This window comes from Astyanax mexicanus, chromosome 25 (assembly GCF_023375975.1).
Source record: "Astyanax mexicanus isolate ESR-SI-001 chromosome 25, AstMex3_surface, whole genome shotgun sequence".
Lineage (NCBI taxonomy): Eukaryota > Metazoa > Chordata > Actinopteri > Characiformes > Acestrorhamphidae > Astyanax > Astyanax mexicanus.
In genome coordinates this window covers 24,885,928-24,900,202 of record NC_064432.1, presented here as the reverse complement: position 1 = coordinate 24,900,202, position 14,275 = coordinate 24,885,928, and the positions used below count along the sequence as shown (strand labels likewise).

Sequence of the window (14,275 nt, the reverse complement as noted above, 5' to 3'; positions counted from 1 at the left end):
ATTATATCTCCAGCCCCGTGCATTCGCTGTGTTTCTTCCTGAGGTGCTTTTTATAGCGTGCAGGGATATTGCTCAGCAGTTGTTTATGGAAAATGAATACGGAATTGATTTTATACCTTTCCTGAAGTCATTTGGTTTTATGAACATCACTTGCTCCCCACAGTGCGTGCAGATATGATTGTCTGTGGTCGATTAAACCGCACACATTTTCACTCCTAAGTTCCTATCCGCTGTGATATCACTGTAAATTCTGCTGTAACGTCCTTTTATATAAAACTCTGCTCGTATTTCATAACATCAGATACACACAAAACACACTTACAGGGTCTAGAGCGTGGCTTCTGATCTTGGGAGGCTGTTTAAGATCATCTAAAATAATCTAAAAAGACAGATAGATGCACTAGACACTATCAGGCAGTTTTCTGTGCAGACAGGGATTAAGTATAAGCCTAGTTTTGATGTGGATTTCATTTTCCAGCAGGACTTGGCACACTGTCACATTGCCAAAAGTACCAGTTGGTCTTGTATAATATTCTTATTTTCTGAGACACTGATTTTTGGGTTTAATCATCAACAATAAAAGAAATTAACGCTTAAAATAGATCCCGGAAATAAAATAACTTTTTAATAAAATTAAAATTAATTGGCTTAATCCCTGTCTCCAATACTGCCACGATATATTCAAATATTTGAGCTCACTCCTGTAAATAAATGAATCCAGCTACTTTTGTATACTACGTTTCACCATTATGAATCTTTAATACAAGTATAAGCTTTGTGTTGATACAGTATGTATTTTTGATATAGTATGTTTTAATACAGAACAAGACCACTTGTTGGTACCAGTATGTGCTATATTTTCAACACTGTTTAATTAATTTGTTGGTACCAGTATGTATTACAAATGCAAAGACAGGTCAATTTTTCAATTCGTTTACCAGCTTGTACCTTGCCTACAAAAACAGCCTTCATGTTGATACGGTATGTATCTTTAATACAGGTGTACGCCATGTGTTGATACCAGTATGTATTTAAATACAAGTACAGACCAGGTATTGATACCAGTCTTTCATGACCAGAAAATCTTGTTCATTGATAATAATTGAGACAGTATGTGTCTAGAAAAAGTACTATTTGTTTATACCAGTATGTATTTTCAATATATCAAATACATTACATTTGAGACCAGCCAAGGGAATCAGTATGTATTTTAAGTACAAGTATTTCATTTTATTTAGCAGATTTTGCCTTCAAAAGCATATTTTTTCATCCCAGTATGAATTCTCAATACAAGTTAGCATTAATTAGCATCAATACATTAGCAGAGCAAACAGAAAGAAAGTTGTAAAGCCAGTGATCTAACGTGTGGTCCCCTATTATCGGCCTAACCCTTATTATCGGCCAGTTCCGCCTATTGCACAGACTCTTAAACACTTTAAAACTTTATTCTCACAACAACAAAAAAAATCACATCATTAAACATTATTTTATTATCGCTAACAATGTTGTAAATCTGTGCGTAAAAAAAGCAGTGTGGATTTTTCTTGTTGTACACTATTTAGGACGCCTAAATCAAAGCGAACAAGGGTTTCTCTATGTTTTCCTGACGAAATTACAGCTCTGGAAAATAAAATAAGAGAGCACTTCAGTTTCTGAATCAGTTTCTCTGATTTTGCTATTTATAGGTTTATGTTTGAGTAAAATAACATTGTTGTTTTATTCTATAAACTACAGACAACATTTCTACCAAATTACAAATAAAAATATCGTCATTTAATGCATTTATTCGCAGGAAATGAGAAAAATGATGAGTTTCTTTGATTTTACCAAATTGAAATCCTCTGGAATATAATCAAGAGGAAGATGGATGATCACAAACCATCAAATCACCAAACTGAACTGCCTGAATTTTTGCACCAGGAGTAAAGCAGCATAAAGTTATCCAAAAGCAGTGTGTAAGACTGGTGGAGGAGGAGAACATGATGCCAAGATGCATGAAAAAAACTGTGATTAAAAACCAACAACCAGGGTTATTCCACCAAATATTGATTATTTCTGAACTCTTAAAACTTTATGAATATGAACTTGTTTTCTTTGCATTATTTGAGGTCTGAACAACAATGCTCATCTTACTCAAACATAAACCTATAAATAGCAAAATCAGAGAAACTGAAGTAGTCTATTTTTTTCCAAGAGCTGTATATTTGAACAGTTACAAAACTAAGGGGGGAAAGCACCTAAAAGTCGAATGAGTGCTGGATGTTAATCTACACAGTTTTCTCTCCTGAAAATGATTTATATGGGTGATTAAAGCACTTCCGCTTAGATTTCCATTTCCTATTTTGATTGAAGTGGCCGATAATAGAGGCTACAGTGATCTACAGTTGTAATTCCCAATTAGCGATGGAAGCATGGCTGTGTTTTAATGCTAATTTGGTGGTTTTTGTTTCGATTTCCATGTTAAGCCTGTGTTTTAATGATGTATCTCTGGAATTGTATCAAAGAGTGTGTTTTTCTGTGTGTGATCTGCATCCCTTTAGAGTTTATCCAGCCAATGTTTTTTGTTCTAATATGTTTTATGTCTAGTTCTGAGAAAGATAGCCGATGAAAAGATGTATATTTACGATTGTGAAATCATAATGAATTTGCAGATTAATCAGGATGAGATATTTATATATTTATATATTTAAATATATATATATATTTGTGAAGATCAAATGCTTTTGATTTGTATGTTTGTAGCATTAATCATTCTGGTCGCTACAAAGACTCTATTAAACAGTAATTCCTCGCCTAATTCCGGGACTTATCGGCTAATTTCCCCCAAAAAGCCCCGATCTGTTGCGGAAACTGTGGATCAATATAGCATGTTATGTCCATGACCCCTCCCTTTCTGCCAGCCCCGCCCCCTACCCCTCTCCCTCCTCCCCCTTTTTTCCTCTGTGGCTTTTCAAGATGGCTTGCACATTTTTTTTACCTTCATTTTCTTTTCTATTCTTTTCGTTCCCCCTTTTCTCTTGGGGAGGGAGGGAGGGAGGGATGGAGGGATTGAGGGATGGAGGGATGAAGGGATTGAGGTAAGGGTGGAGGCCTCAATACTTTTTTTCAAAGGCTTAAAAAAGAATATATATCTCTATATATCCAGTATTTCTATATATTTATATACCTTTATATACAGTATAATAAGCCAATGTGAGTTGAGTTGATTTGCATGTGTTGCTATGTGTCTTAGCTGTGCTGTCGAGTTCGAAAAAAAAGAAAAGAAAAGAAAAGAAAGAAAACTAATGATTTTTTTATTTGATTAATTTTCCCAAACTCATCACTGATAAAATTCAATTCAATACAATTCTATAATTTTTCTGTCTTGTTATTTGATTGATTTAAAGTAAAACCAAGTAAAACTAAGTAAAAAGTAGTCGAGTTCTAAACCAGAAAGAAAAAATCCATATGATATATATGATATAATGATATATGATTGATCATGTGTGATAGTTGTATATATTACAGTATATATTACACTGTTATGTAGGTACTGTATGTACGTTATGCAAACTGCGACCTACCTTACGTACCTGTATGGAGCCTAAAAGCTGAAATAAGAATTTAAAACTGCATTTTGTATATTTGAATTAAATCAACCTGACTTTTATTAAACTTTAAATATTTAATAGGGTAATTAAATAATGAATCTGAATTTGTATAATCTGGTAATTTAGGGATCTGAACATATTTTTGTCTGCAGATTTATGGGTCTAAAGTCTTTTAATCTGCAAATTTATGGATGTAAATTTGTTAAATTTGCAAATTTAATGATCTAAATTAGTTTAATCTGGTAATTTAAGGATTTGATCCTTTATTATCTGAAGATTTATAGACCTAAACTCTTTAAATCTGCACATTTATGGATCTAAATTCTTTTCATTAGACAATTTGGGTGTCTAATTTAATTTAATCTGAAAAATTTAGGGATCTAATTTTTTTTAATAGGCAAATATATGGATCAGATATTTTTTCATCTTAAAATATATAGACCTAAATCCTTTGAAATGTGGGCATATAATTTATTTTAACCTAAAAACTTTAGATTTGTCGTGGATCTAAATTCTTTTTATCTAAAAAAGATTTTTAATCTGCAATTTCATCAATCTGTATTTTTGTAATCCTAAATTTTATAGATCTAAATTATTTTGGCTTGAATATTTAAGGATCAGTTTTTTTTATCTAAAAACTGTATGAAATGTGTGTTTAGAATGTAGGTCAAAACCCAAAAACATTAGTAAAATTCTATTTATAATTTTTCTAAATTGCACTATTAAATATTTCAAGTTTATCAAAAGTCAGGTCAATTTATTTTAAATATAATAAATGCAGATTTAAATACTTTTGTCAACTTTAAAGCTCCATACACCTACTGCCAGAACTGTTATATTTTATACAGAACTTTATATAATAATATATATTTTTATTTATTTTTTATTTATTTTTATTTTTTTTCAGTGAAGAATCTTGTATCCAAGCCTAGTTTTCATGAACCTTTATTCTGTCTCTAGAATTTGGAATGATCGGAGAGCATACTGTAAAAAGCCAACGGCCAAGATCAGTTCATGACACAAAGGGCCAACAGGAGCGAGATGAGTCTGCTAAATTTATGGCACAAACTGGTAATACAATAGTTATGTTTCTTTCCTTTATTATGTTAACTAAACTTAATTTCATCTAAGTCACTTTGCATGCTCTCTCTCTCTCTCTTATATATATATTTATATATTTATATATACATATACTGCACCTTTTAAGTGAAAGATGCTTTTGTCACATTATTTATTTGGTTTATTTATTTATTTTTTTAACTTTTTGTCTCTTTTTGTTGTATATTTATTTATGATTTATAAATATTAAAATTATTATTTGTATAGAACTATAAAATTCCCAGTGAAGGAGAGAGCTGGAGATCCAGATCCTCCAAATACAAACTGAATAATCCAGTTTTTAATAAGCCAATTCAATAATAAGCCCATTTTTTTGTTTGTTTGTTTAACTATTGTTTTTTTAAATGTATTTTCACTATATTTTTCACTAGAAGGTGTAGGTAAAATCTAGTCCGCATGCTAGTAGTAAAAAAAGTGAAATGTCTTTTTTTTCCAAATATTTTCTTTCAATTTTAAAACATTTTTAAATAACTTTATTTTCTCTTACTCTGTATTTCTGCATGCGCAATGTTGTCAATGTAGGCATATCTCGGGGAGGGGGCGATTTACAAGAGCTATATTTGTTTTTTTTTTACCTTTCCTTTGTGTTCTCCTCCTTTTCTCGTTTTTATTTGTCTTTTATTCGACTTTTTCACACGTTATATTTGTCATGTGTCGGATGAGTACGTTCTGCGCATACTCATTTAAGTTGCAAATCATGTTTGCAAAAACTAATCCCTAACAGTGACTCACTTTATTTCTCATCCTAATCCACCTTTCTCTTTGTTTTTTTACTTTTTTTGCTTTTAAATTTACATTTACGACACATCACTCATTATTGCTTTTTTTATGTTCAAACATTTCCATTTTAAGTCGTCTGATTCATTGTACCGCTTCATTGAAACAAAAAAAAAACAAAAAAAACAAAAATTGATCCACTTTTCAACCCAATCAATGATCGGTCCAGTAATACATACATCACAAATTATGTAAATCATTTATAAATCAGAATATGCAACATTTTCTACTGGAAATCTGATACATTTTTCAAAAATATATGCTAAATTTACAGAATTTGATCCACCAGAATTCATTTTATATTTTATCAAGTCGGGAAGGATAGAATAGTTTGAATAGTTTGTTGATCATGCAGTATAGTTATATTGAGAAACTTTTGCAGTTGCAGTTATTCAGTATATTTTCAGCAGTATATATTATATTAACGCAACAATTTCCATAGTGTGAGTGTTTGTATCTTTATCTTATCTTTGACAAACTATCTTTTACTACTGGATTTGGTTGAATGTAACCGAACAGCCATGCAGTCAAGCAGTTGCTTATTGGGAATTACAACTCATACAATTGCAAATATATATGATTATATAAATATATTATTTTCAAATATTGTTGTAGCACGAATTTAGATGATGTGACTGTTTTTCTTAGTCTGATTTGTCTGATAAAAATTGAGATATCGGCTAAGAAAACTGCCAAGACAGACGTTTTCGGATATTTTGAGTGTAACCACATGCCTTGTGGGCTTTTAAATTCTCCATTTGGAATCGTAATCAATTTTTAGCAGATTTTTACCAACTTTTCTACTAGTTATGTGTTTGAGATGACAGAAATAACATGAATTGAATCTTGTACATGGAGATTGATTGGTTGTCTTTCCAGAAACGTACATTTTTCATTAGAAATACTGAGTTTTACGCGAGCATTTACTAAATTTCTGTGATTTGCTGAATACCATTGCAATTCTTCAATTCTTCCTCTAGTACTTCTTGTCTATCGTGGGTCAATAGTCATATATTTAAGTTTTAAGGCAACTCTGAACTTGTCAAGCAAAAAAACAAGTCTAGTTGAATTTAGATTGAAAACTAAACTAGTCGAAACTACAGTCGAGTCTGCTTTACAGTCAAAAACCGTAGTCAACTGTATTTGCAAACTAACACTCATCACAGGTCATTCTCTAACTTTTAGAAGCCATGCTGCATGCATCCTACATGTTTTTATTATCACATTTTTACACTTTTTCCTTAGTATTAGTTCTGTTTTATTTATTACGTTCTCTTTTGTTTCCTTCCTCTTATTTCAGTTGGTTTCATCAAGTTGTTTGCATGTCTTGATTTTAAAGACTAAGATGAAGTTTAGCCCCAGCATCCCTTAAACAAACTAAATTAAGCACCAGAACTGTTCTGGTTTGTGAAGTTACATGGTGGCCACATGCTCGGCACAGGTTGTGATCATGCATTGAATGGAAGCTTTTGTACCAAAACCTTGAATCTCCAAGAATTTGTATTATTTTAATTCTTAATCAGGCAAAGCAAATATTATATTAAAACTGAATTAAAAACAAAAATACACATATTTTAAATCATTTTGGAGTATTTATCATACAGCTGGGCGATATGGTGAAAAATATTATACAATATTTCAAGATGTGTGCACTATACATATAATATACAGCTCTGGAAAAAAAATAAGAAACCACTTCAGGTTCTGATTCAGTTTCTCTGATTTTGCTATTTATAGGTTTATGTTTGAGTAAAATTAGCATTGTTGTTTTATTCTATAAACTACAGACAACATTTCTCCCAAATTCCAAATAAAACTATGGTCATTTAAAGCATTTATTTACAGAAAGAACATGCCAAGATGCATAAAAAAAACATGATTTAAAACCAGGGTTATTCCACCAAATTTCTGCAATTTTTCTGCAAATAAATGCTCTAAATCCTCCACCAGTCTTACACACTGCTTTTGGATGGTTAACTTTATGCCACTCCTGGTGCAAAAATTATATTATAGAGGTTTTCAATTTGGTAAAATCTAAGGAAATCATAATTTTTAAGTGGTCTTTTATGTTTTTTTTCCAGAGCTGTATGGAAAAGTGCATCAACAGCAGCAATTTACAGTTTATAAAAAATACTTTTAAAATGACTCTTATTTTTATTATTTAGATTTTTAAAATATGCTAAAAAGAAGCATATTATGGTATGGTTAAAAATATATATTTTCATATCGCCCAGCTCTAATTTCTCTTTAATTATCTATTAGATCAATCATTTTTCAATCAAATGTTAACACAATGTGTCAAAATGAAAAATGACAGATTTGATGTTGGAAATTTAAAAATTATATTTAAAAACTAGATTAAAAAAAATCCATTAATGCCAAATCACAACCCAACACTGATGCTAACATAGCATACGCTAAGCATCACATGTGGCCTCTTGTGTAACTTTGCTTAGGCCCCACCTGCTCCTACTGGCCCCGCCCCTCCCCCGGGCTGTCATGTGACCTTGTTGCTGCTTTTAACTGGTGTCACCCTTCTCCTACACAGGTGACCCAGGTGCTGAGGAGTGGTCCCAGTGGAGCTCTTGCTCAGTTACATGCGGTCAAGGGTCGCAGGTGCGAACAAGAACATGTGTCTCGCCTTACGGAACGCACTGCAGCGGCCCTTTAAGAGAATCAAGGGTTTGCAATAACACTGCCCCCTGTCCAGGTAGTGTTTTAGCCGCAGATGCACGAATACTGCTTAAATGTCACTTAATGTCTTTTTTCTACTTACATATATATATATATATATTTATAGAGATAATATATATATGTACTCACCTACAGACATACAGACATCTTTATATCTTTATATATATACAGTATTTCATCTCTATGTGCTGGGAAATGTTTTTGTTGTTGCCTTAAATTGCGTTAATTCCATGTGATGTTATTATTATTTATTATTTATTTATTATAATTATTATTGTTATAATTTGTTCCTGTTCCTATCCCATGTTTCTATCATCCTCATCATCCTCATCAAATTCTCTTTGGGCTACAAGTGGTCTAAAGCAGTCTAAAGCGCTGGTTCGAATCCCGGTCATGCAGCTTGCCATCAGCTGCCAGAGCCCCGAGAGAGAACACAATTGGTCTTGCTGTCTCTGAATGGGGACAAAAGATGGCGCTATTTCCGCTTATCACTCTTAGGGTGCAGTGCAATTCCAAAGGAGGCGGAGTCTGACTTCACATGTATCATAGGAGGCATGTGCTAGTCTTCTTAACTCTCCTTGTGTTTTGTGGCATCACTAGTGATATGGGGAATAATATACTATACAGCTCTGAAAAAATGAAGAGATCACTTCAGTTTCTGAATGAGTTTCTCTGATTTTGCTATTTATAGGTTTATATTTGAATAAAATTTTGATTTTTGTTTTATTCTATAAACTACAGACAACATTTCTCCCAAATTCCAAATAAAAATATTCTCATTTAGAGCATTTATTGAGACAATGAGAAATGGCTGGAAAAAAAATCAATATTTGGTGGATTAACCCTGGTTTTTAATCAGTTTTCATGCATTTTCTTGGCATCATGTTCTTTTCCTCCACCAGTCTTACACACTGCTTTTGGATAACTTAATGCTGCTTCACTCCTGGTGCAAAAATACAAGCAGTTCAGTTTGATGGTTTGATGGCTTGTGATCATCCATCTTCCTATTGATTGTATTCCAGAGGTTTAAAATTTGGTAAAATCAAAGAAACTCATCATTTTTAAGTGGTTTCTTATCTTTTTTTCCCGAGCTGTACAGCCTAGCAAAGAAAATAGCCTAAAAAAATAAGATATTCACATTTTCTTTCCACTAGCTCATCCCACCGTGTCTTCGTCATATGTCATGTTTTCTCTTTTCCGTTGTTTCATCTCTTCTTCTCCCATTCCCATTGCTTTCATCTGCCACTCCTCCAACTAAACTGATGTGGGAATATAAGAAGTCGCAATTTGTCAGGAGATAACAGGATCATAACTCTGTCAAAGTGAATGCTAGCTGCTATGTTTGCAACAAACAAGAGAGGAAGAAAGACGTCACTTCTAGCAGACAGTTTTGGTTCGGGGACAGTTGAAGGTGAAAAATGAAGATATGATCAAAAAGCAACAGAAATCTGTGAAGATTATCAATGCAATTTATAACCACGTGTTTTAAATACAGTATATACATAACCTCAATGATGAATGCTAGTTTGAAGTCACACTTTACTTACTGGTGCATCCTAAATTATAATTACAATATCATTGAAAAGTTACTTTATTTCAGTAATTCAGTTCAAATTGTCAAACTTATATATTATATAGATGTATTAAACACAGAGTGATCTATTTTAAGCATTTATTTCTTTTATTGGTGATGATTATGGTTTACAGCCAATGAAAACCCCCAAAAAATCAGTGTCTCAGAAAATTAGAATATAATATAAGACCAACTGGTACTTTTGGTATGCAGTGTGTGCAGTGTGGGCAGTGTGCCAAGTCCTGCTGGAAAATGAAATCCGCATCTCCATAAAAGTTGTCAGTAGCAGAGGGAAGCATGAAGTGCTGTAAGAAGTTTTAGACTTGATAATAAAACACAGTGGATCAACACCAGCAGATGACAGACATGTCTCTCCAAACCATCACTGATAATCAGTAAATTTTACATTTCATTTAAAGTAAATCAAGGGATCAGAGTCTGGAGGAAGAGTGGAGAGACACACAATCCAAACTGCTCCAGGTCTAGTGTGAAGTTTCCACCAATCAGTGATGGTTTGGAGAGACATGTCATCTGCTGGTGTCCTTAAAAAGTCTTGTTTTTCTTCAAAAAAGCCTTGACTTTATTTCCCAAATGCCTTAAAATGTCACGTACAGTAAATTTTAAAACCATTTTTTCCCAATTTTCCAACTGTGCTTACTGATTTGATGGTAGACTGAACCAAGCAGAACCAGCAGCATTATTTAGAGGGTGCTATTTTCTCGTAAAATTTTTTACCATATTTTTCGCACTGTAAGACCATGAAAAAATCATCAAATTTCCCCAAAAATCATTGGTGCGTCAGTGTGTATGAATTCTACCAGTCAGGTATTAAGGAGCAGTAAAGCCACTCCGCTAAAATACAAAGTTATACAGGAGTTTCAGTTTAGTTTCCCCAGCATTATTAGCATTAGCTGCTAAACATGCTAATGCTTTTACCCTTTCACAGGTGAGTATTATTGGCCTGTAGCCTGTTGCTAATCCTCTCTAGCATTGCTGGAGCAGCATTATCATTAGCTGCTAACTGCACTAAGCACTAGCTTTTTTGCAGTTCAGAGGTGAGTATTATCAGCCTGTAGTAACCTGCTGCTAACCCTGGCTAGCATTGCTGGAGCAGCATAAGCATTAGCTGATAACCAAGCTAAGTGCTAGCTCTTTCACCATTCAGAGGTGAGTATTATTAATCTGTTGCCTGCTGCTAACCCTGGCTAGCACTGCTGGAGCAGCATCAGCATTAGCTGCTAACCACGCTAAGCGCTAGCTCTTTCATCATTCAGAGGTGAGTATATAGGACTGTAGTCTGCGCATTTACCGTGTTAAAACAAGCTACCTTGGACAAACCATTAGTTAATATTGCCCTGACTTACCGAAACACTCAAGATTCCTCAGTGTAGCACTGTTGGTGGCATTAGTGCTAGCAATTAGCTGCTAATGCTAATGCTGCTGAACCAAGCCTTAGTGGAAATCTGGAAATCTAAGCTTACTGTCAATAAACAGAAGCGCTTTAATCACCTTAATAAACAGTTTTCAGGAGAGAAATCTGTGTAGATTAACATCAAGCACTCGTTTATCTGAAAAAGAAAATATTTCTTTTAGAATTACAGTTTGTTTACTTAACTGTGCTTAGCTTTAGTGCTGAATTAGAAGGAAAACATGGCGACACCCCTGTTCCTTACTAATGTCGCATAATGTGCCTTATAGTGCGAAAAATATGGTCATTTCTTTTAGCTAGCAATGTTGATAATGTAAGCCTAAGGCATTAGAAAATCACTCAATTAATCAAATTTGTATTAGATGCTATTTGGTAGCTAGTGAGCTTAATATCAGTGCTGTGTGCTTTGATTTTTAAGTGGTATTAAAAATGCAATTTTCCTATACAGTTAGATACCCTTATAAATTAAACAGTAAATGACATTCTCTTAAATAATACATTATTACTAATTTCTTTAAAAATCTCTTAAAAACATCTAAACCCAGTTTATAAAACCCTGTAGAGAATGAGATTTCTGCAAGGTCACTATTTACAAAACTGCAACTACATTCCTTTATGTCGCTTTCCCATCATGCACCTGGTGAACATTTACACAAAGAGAAATTGATGAACAATAGAGCATAAAAAGACAATAGAACGTAAAAGGACAATGGATTGTGAAAACAGGCAGATTTTCAACACAGCTGGCCTTGTGTGCAGAAGTTTGTTGGGGAAAATTCAGTAACACATGACCGAATCCAATAAAATTAAATTATTGAAATATAAATTAATTTAAATAGTGTTTTTTTTTGTATCAGAACCTCCATTGAGCAACAGAGGAAAGGAAAGTTACAGAGGTATTTTTTAGGTAATTTTATCTACGATCACAAGCCATCAATCGAAAATGAACTGCTTGAAATTGTTTTTGCACCAGGAGTAAAGCAGCATAAAGTTATCCAAAAGCAGTGTGTAAGACTGGTGGAGGAGAACATGATGCCAAGATGCATGAAAAAAAACTGTGATTAAAAACCAGGATTATTCCACCAAATATTGATTTCTCTAATGAATATGAACTTGTTGTTTTCTTTGCATTATTTGAGGTCTGAAAGCTCTGAATCTTTTTTGTTATTTCAGTCATTTCTCATTTTCTGTAAATAAATGCTCTAAATGCCAATATTTTTATGTGGAATTTGGGAGAAATGTTGTCTGTAGTTTATAGAATAAAACAATAATGTTCATTTTACTCAAACATAAACCTATAAATAGCAAAATCAGAGAAACAGATGGTTAATATTAGATCATTATTATATTATTCGTGGGAAGCAATTCTGCAGTAACCTATATTATAAAGTTGGCCGGCCCCTGCTCTACAGTACTGCATTATTTAAGAGCGTGGATACCTGCTGTTCTACTGAGTTTAAGCAAAGTGACAGGTCTACTGCATCAAATTCTCATTGATAAAAAAAAAAAATCTGCAAAACTATCTTGCCACAAGAGGGCGCAAAGTGCTTTTTCTGCCACCCTGTCAAAGGCTTTTAGAGGCTACTTACGGGTAGTGTTCCTCCTGGTGAGAGATGGTTGATTGCTAGAAACGCCTTTATGACACGTGCAAAGACATTTTTGCAACTAAATTTGCAGTTTCTGTTATCAACGAGAAACCTGGACTGCTACAGACTGGAAACATACTGTAGTGGGTAGTGCACCTCCTGGTGAGAGATCATTGACGCCTCCAGACATCTGTTTCTATGCAGTTTCCAGGGCTTATTGGACCGAGTGAAGCAGAATGGGAATCAATTGCATTTTGCATGAAGAACCTGGACTGCTATGGACTTGAAACATATTGTAGTGGGTAGTGCACCTCCTGGTGAGAGATGGCTGACTGCTATATAGGCCTATGTAGTACATTCAAAGACATTTTGGCAATCTAATTTGCAGTTTCTGTCATGAACAAAAATAACTGGACTGCTACAGACTGGAACCATACTATAGTGGGTAGTGCACCTCCTGGTGAGAGACCCTTGACTGCCTCCAGACATCTGCCTCTATGAAGTTTCCAGTGATCATTGGACCAAGAGAAGACGAAATGGGCATTTACTGTGTTTTGCATGAAGAACCTGGACTACAATAGATTGGAACCATACTTAAGTGGATAGTGCACCTCCTGGTGAGAGATTGTTGACTGCCTCCAGACCTGCTTCTATGATGGATTATTGGACCAAAAGAAGCAATATGGGAACCGACTGCTACAGCTTGGAAACATACTGAAGTGGATAGTGCACCTCCTAGTGAGAGATCGTTGACTTCCTCCAGACATGCTACTATGGTGTGTCCAGGGATTATTGGACTTCACTTGCATTTTTATGAGCAACCTGGACTACAATAGATTGGAACCATACTAAAGTGGATAGTGCACCTCCTAGTGAGAGATCATTGACTGCCTCCAGACATGCTTCTACGGTGGGATGCTTCCAAGAGACTCAGTATAGGTGTCGCCTGCATTTGCATGAAGAACCTGGACTGCTATGGACTGGAAACATATTGTAGTGGATAGTGCACCTCCTGGTGAGAGATCTTTAATGACCTCCAGACATGCTTCTGTGATGGATTATTGGACCGAAAGAAGCAATATGGGAACCGACTGCTACAGCTTGGAACCATACTGTATTGGGTAGTGCACCTCCTGGTGAGAGATGGTTGACTTCCTCCAGACCTGCTTTTATAGAGATTTCAGGGATCATTGTACCGAGAGAAGCAGTATGGGAATCGACTACATTTTGTATGAGGAACCTGGACTTTTGCAGACTGGAAACATTCTGTAGTGGATAGTGCACCTCTTGTTGAGAGATCATTGACTGTTTATGATATTATGAGAAGCAAGAAATACTCAACAAAGTAAAGAAACCAATATCAATTTCAGGTCAACTTTGAAAGTAGTTGAAAGTTGAACAGCTTCCCTCAAAAATAGCCATAAAGCAACAATACTAGTTCCTGTCTCATGACTTTCAGCTTGTCATTGTATAACCAGAACACTTTTAAGACTGAAAAACCTCCAAT

General features: G+C 34.2%; 1 protein-coding gene across 4 annotated transcripts in view; it reads left to right on the top strand.

Annotated features, from left to right (window-relative positions):
• adgrb3 (adhesion G protein-coupled receptor B3) overlaps window positions 1-14,275 on the top strand; it is a 321,788-nt gene that overhangs the window by 138,225 nt on the left and 169,288 nt on the right. For 2 of the 4 annotated variants that reach the window (XM_022682079.2, XM_022682078.2), the window contains exons 3-4: window positions 4,551-4,661; window positions 8,035-8,196. The exons of 1 other annotated variant lie outside the window; for it this stretch is intronic. In XM_022682079.2, the coding sequence (XP_022537800.2) occupies window positions 4,551-4,661; window positions 8,035-8,196 (273 nt within the window). The remainder of the gene's footprint in view (window positions 1-4,550; window positions 4,662-8,034; window positions 8,197-14,275) is intronic. One more of the 4 variants, XM_049472155.1, reaches the window with a different exon arrangement.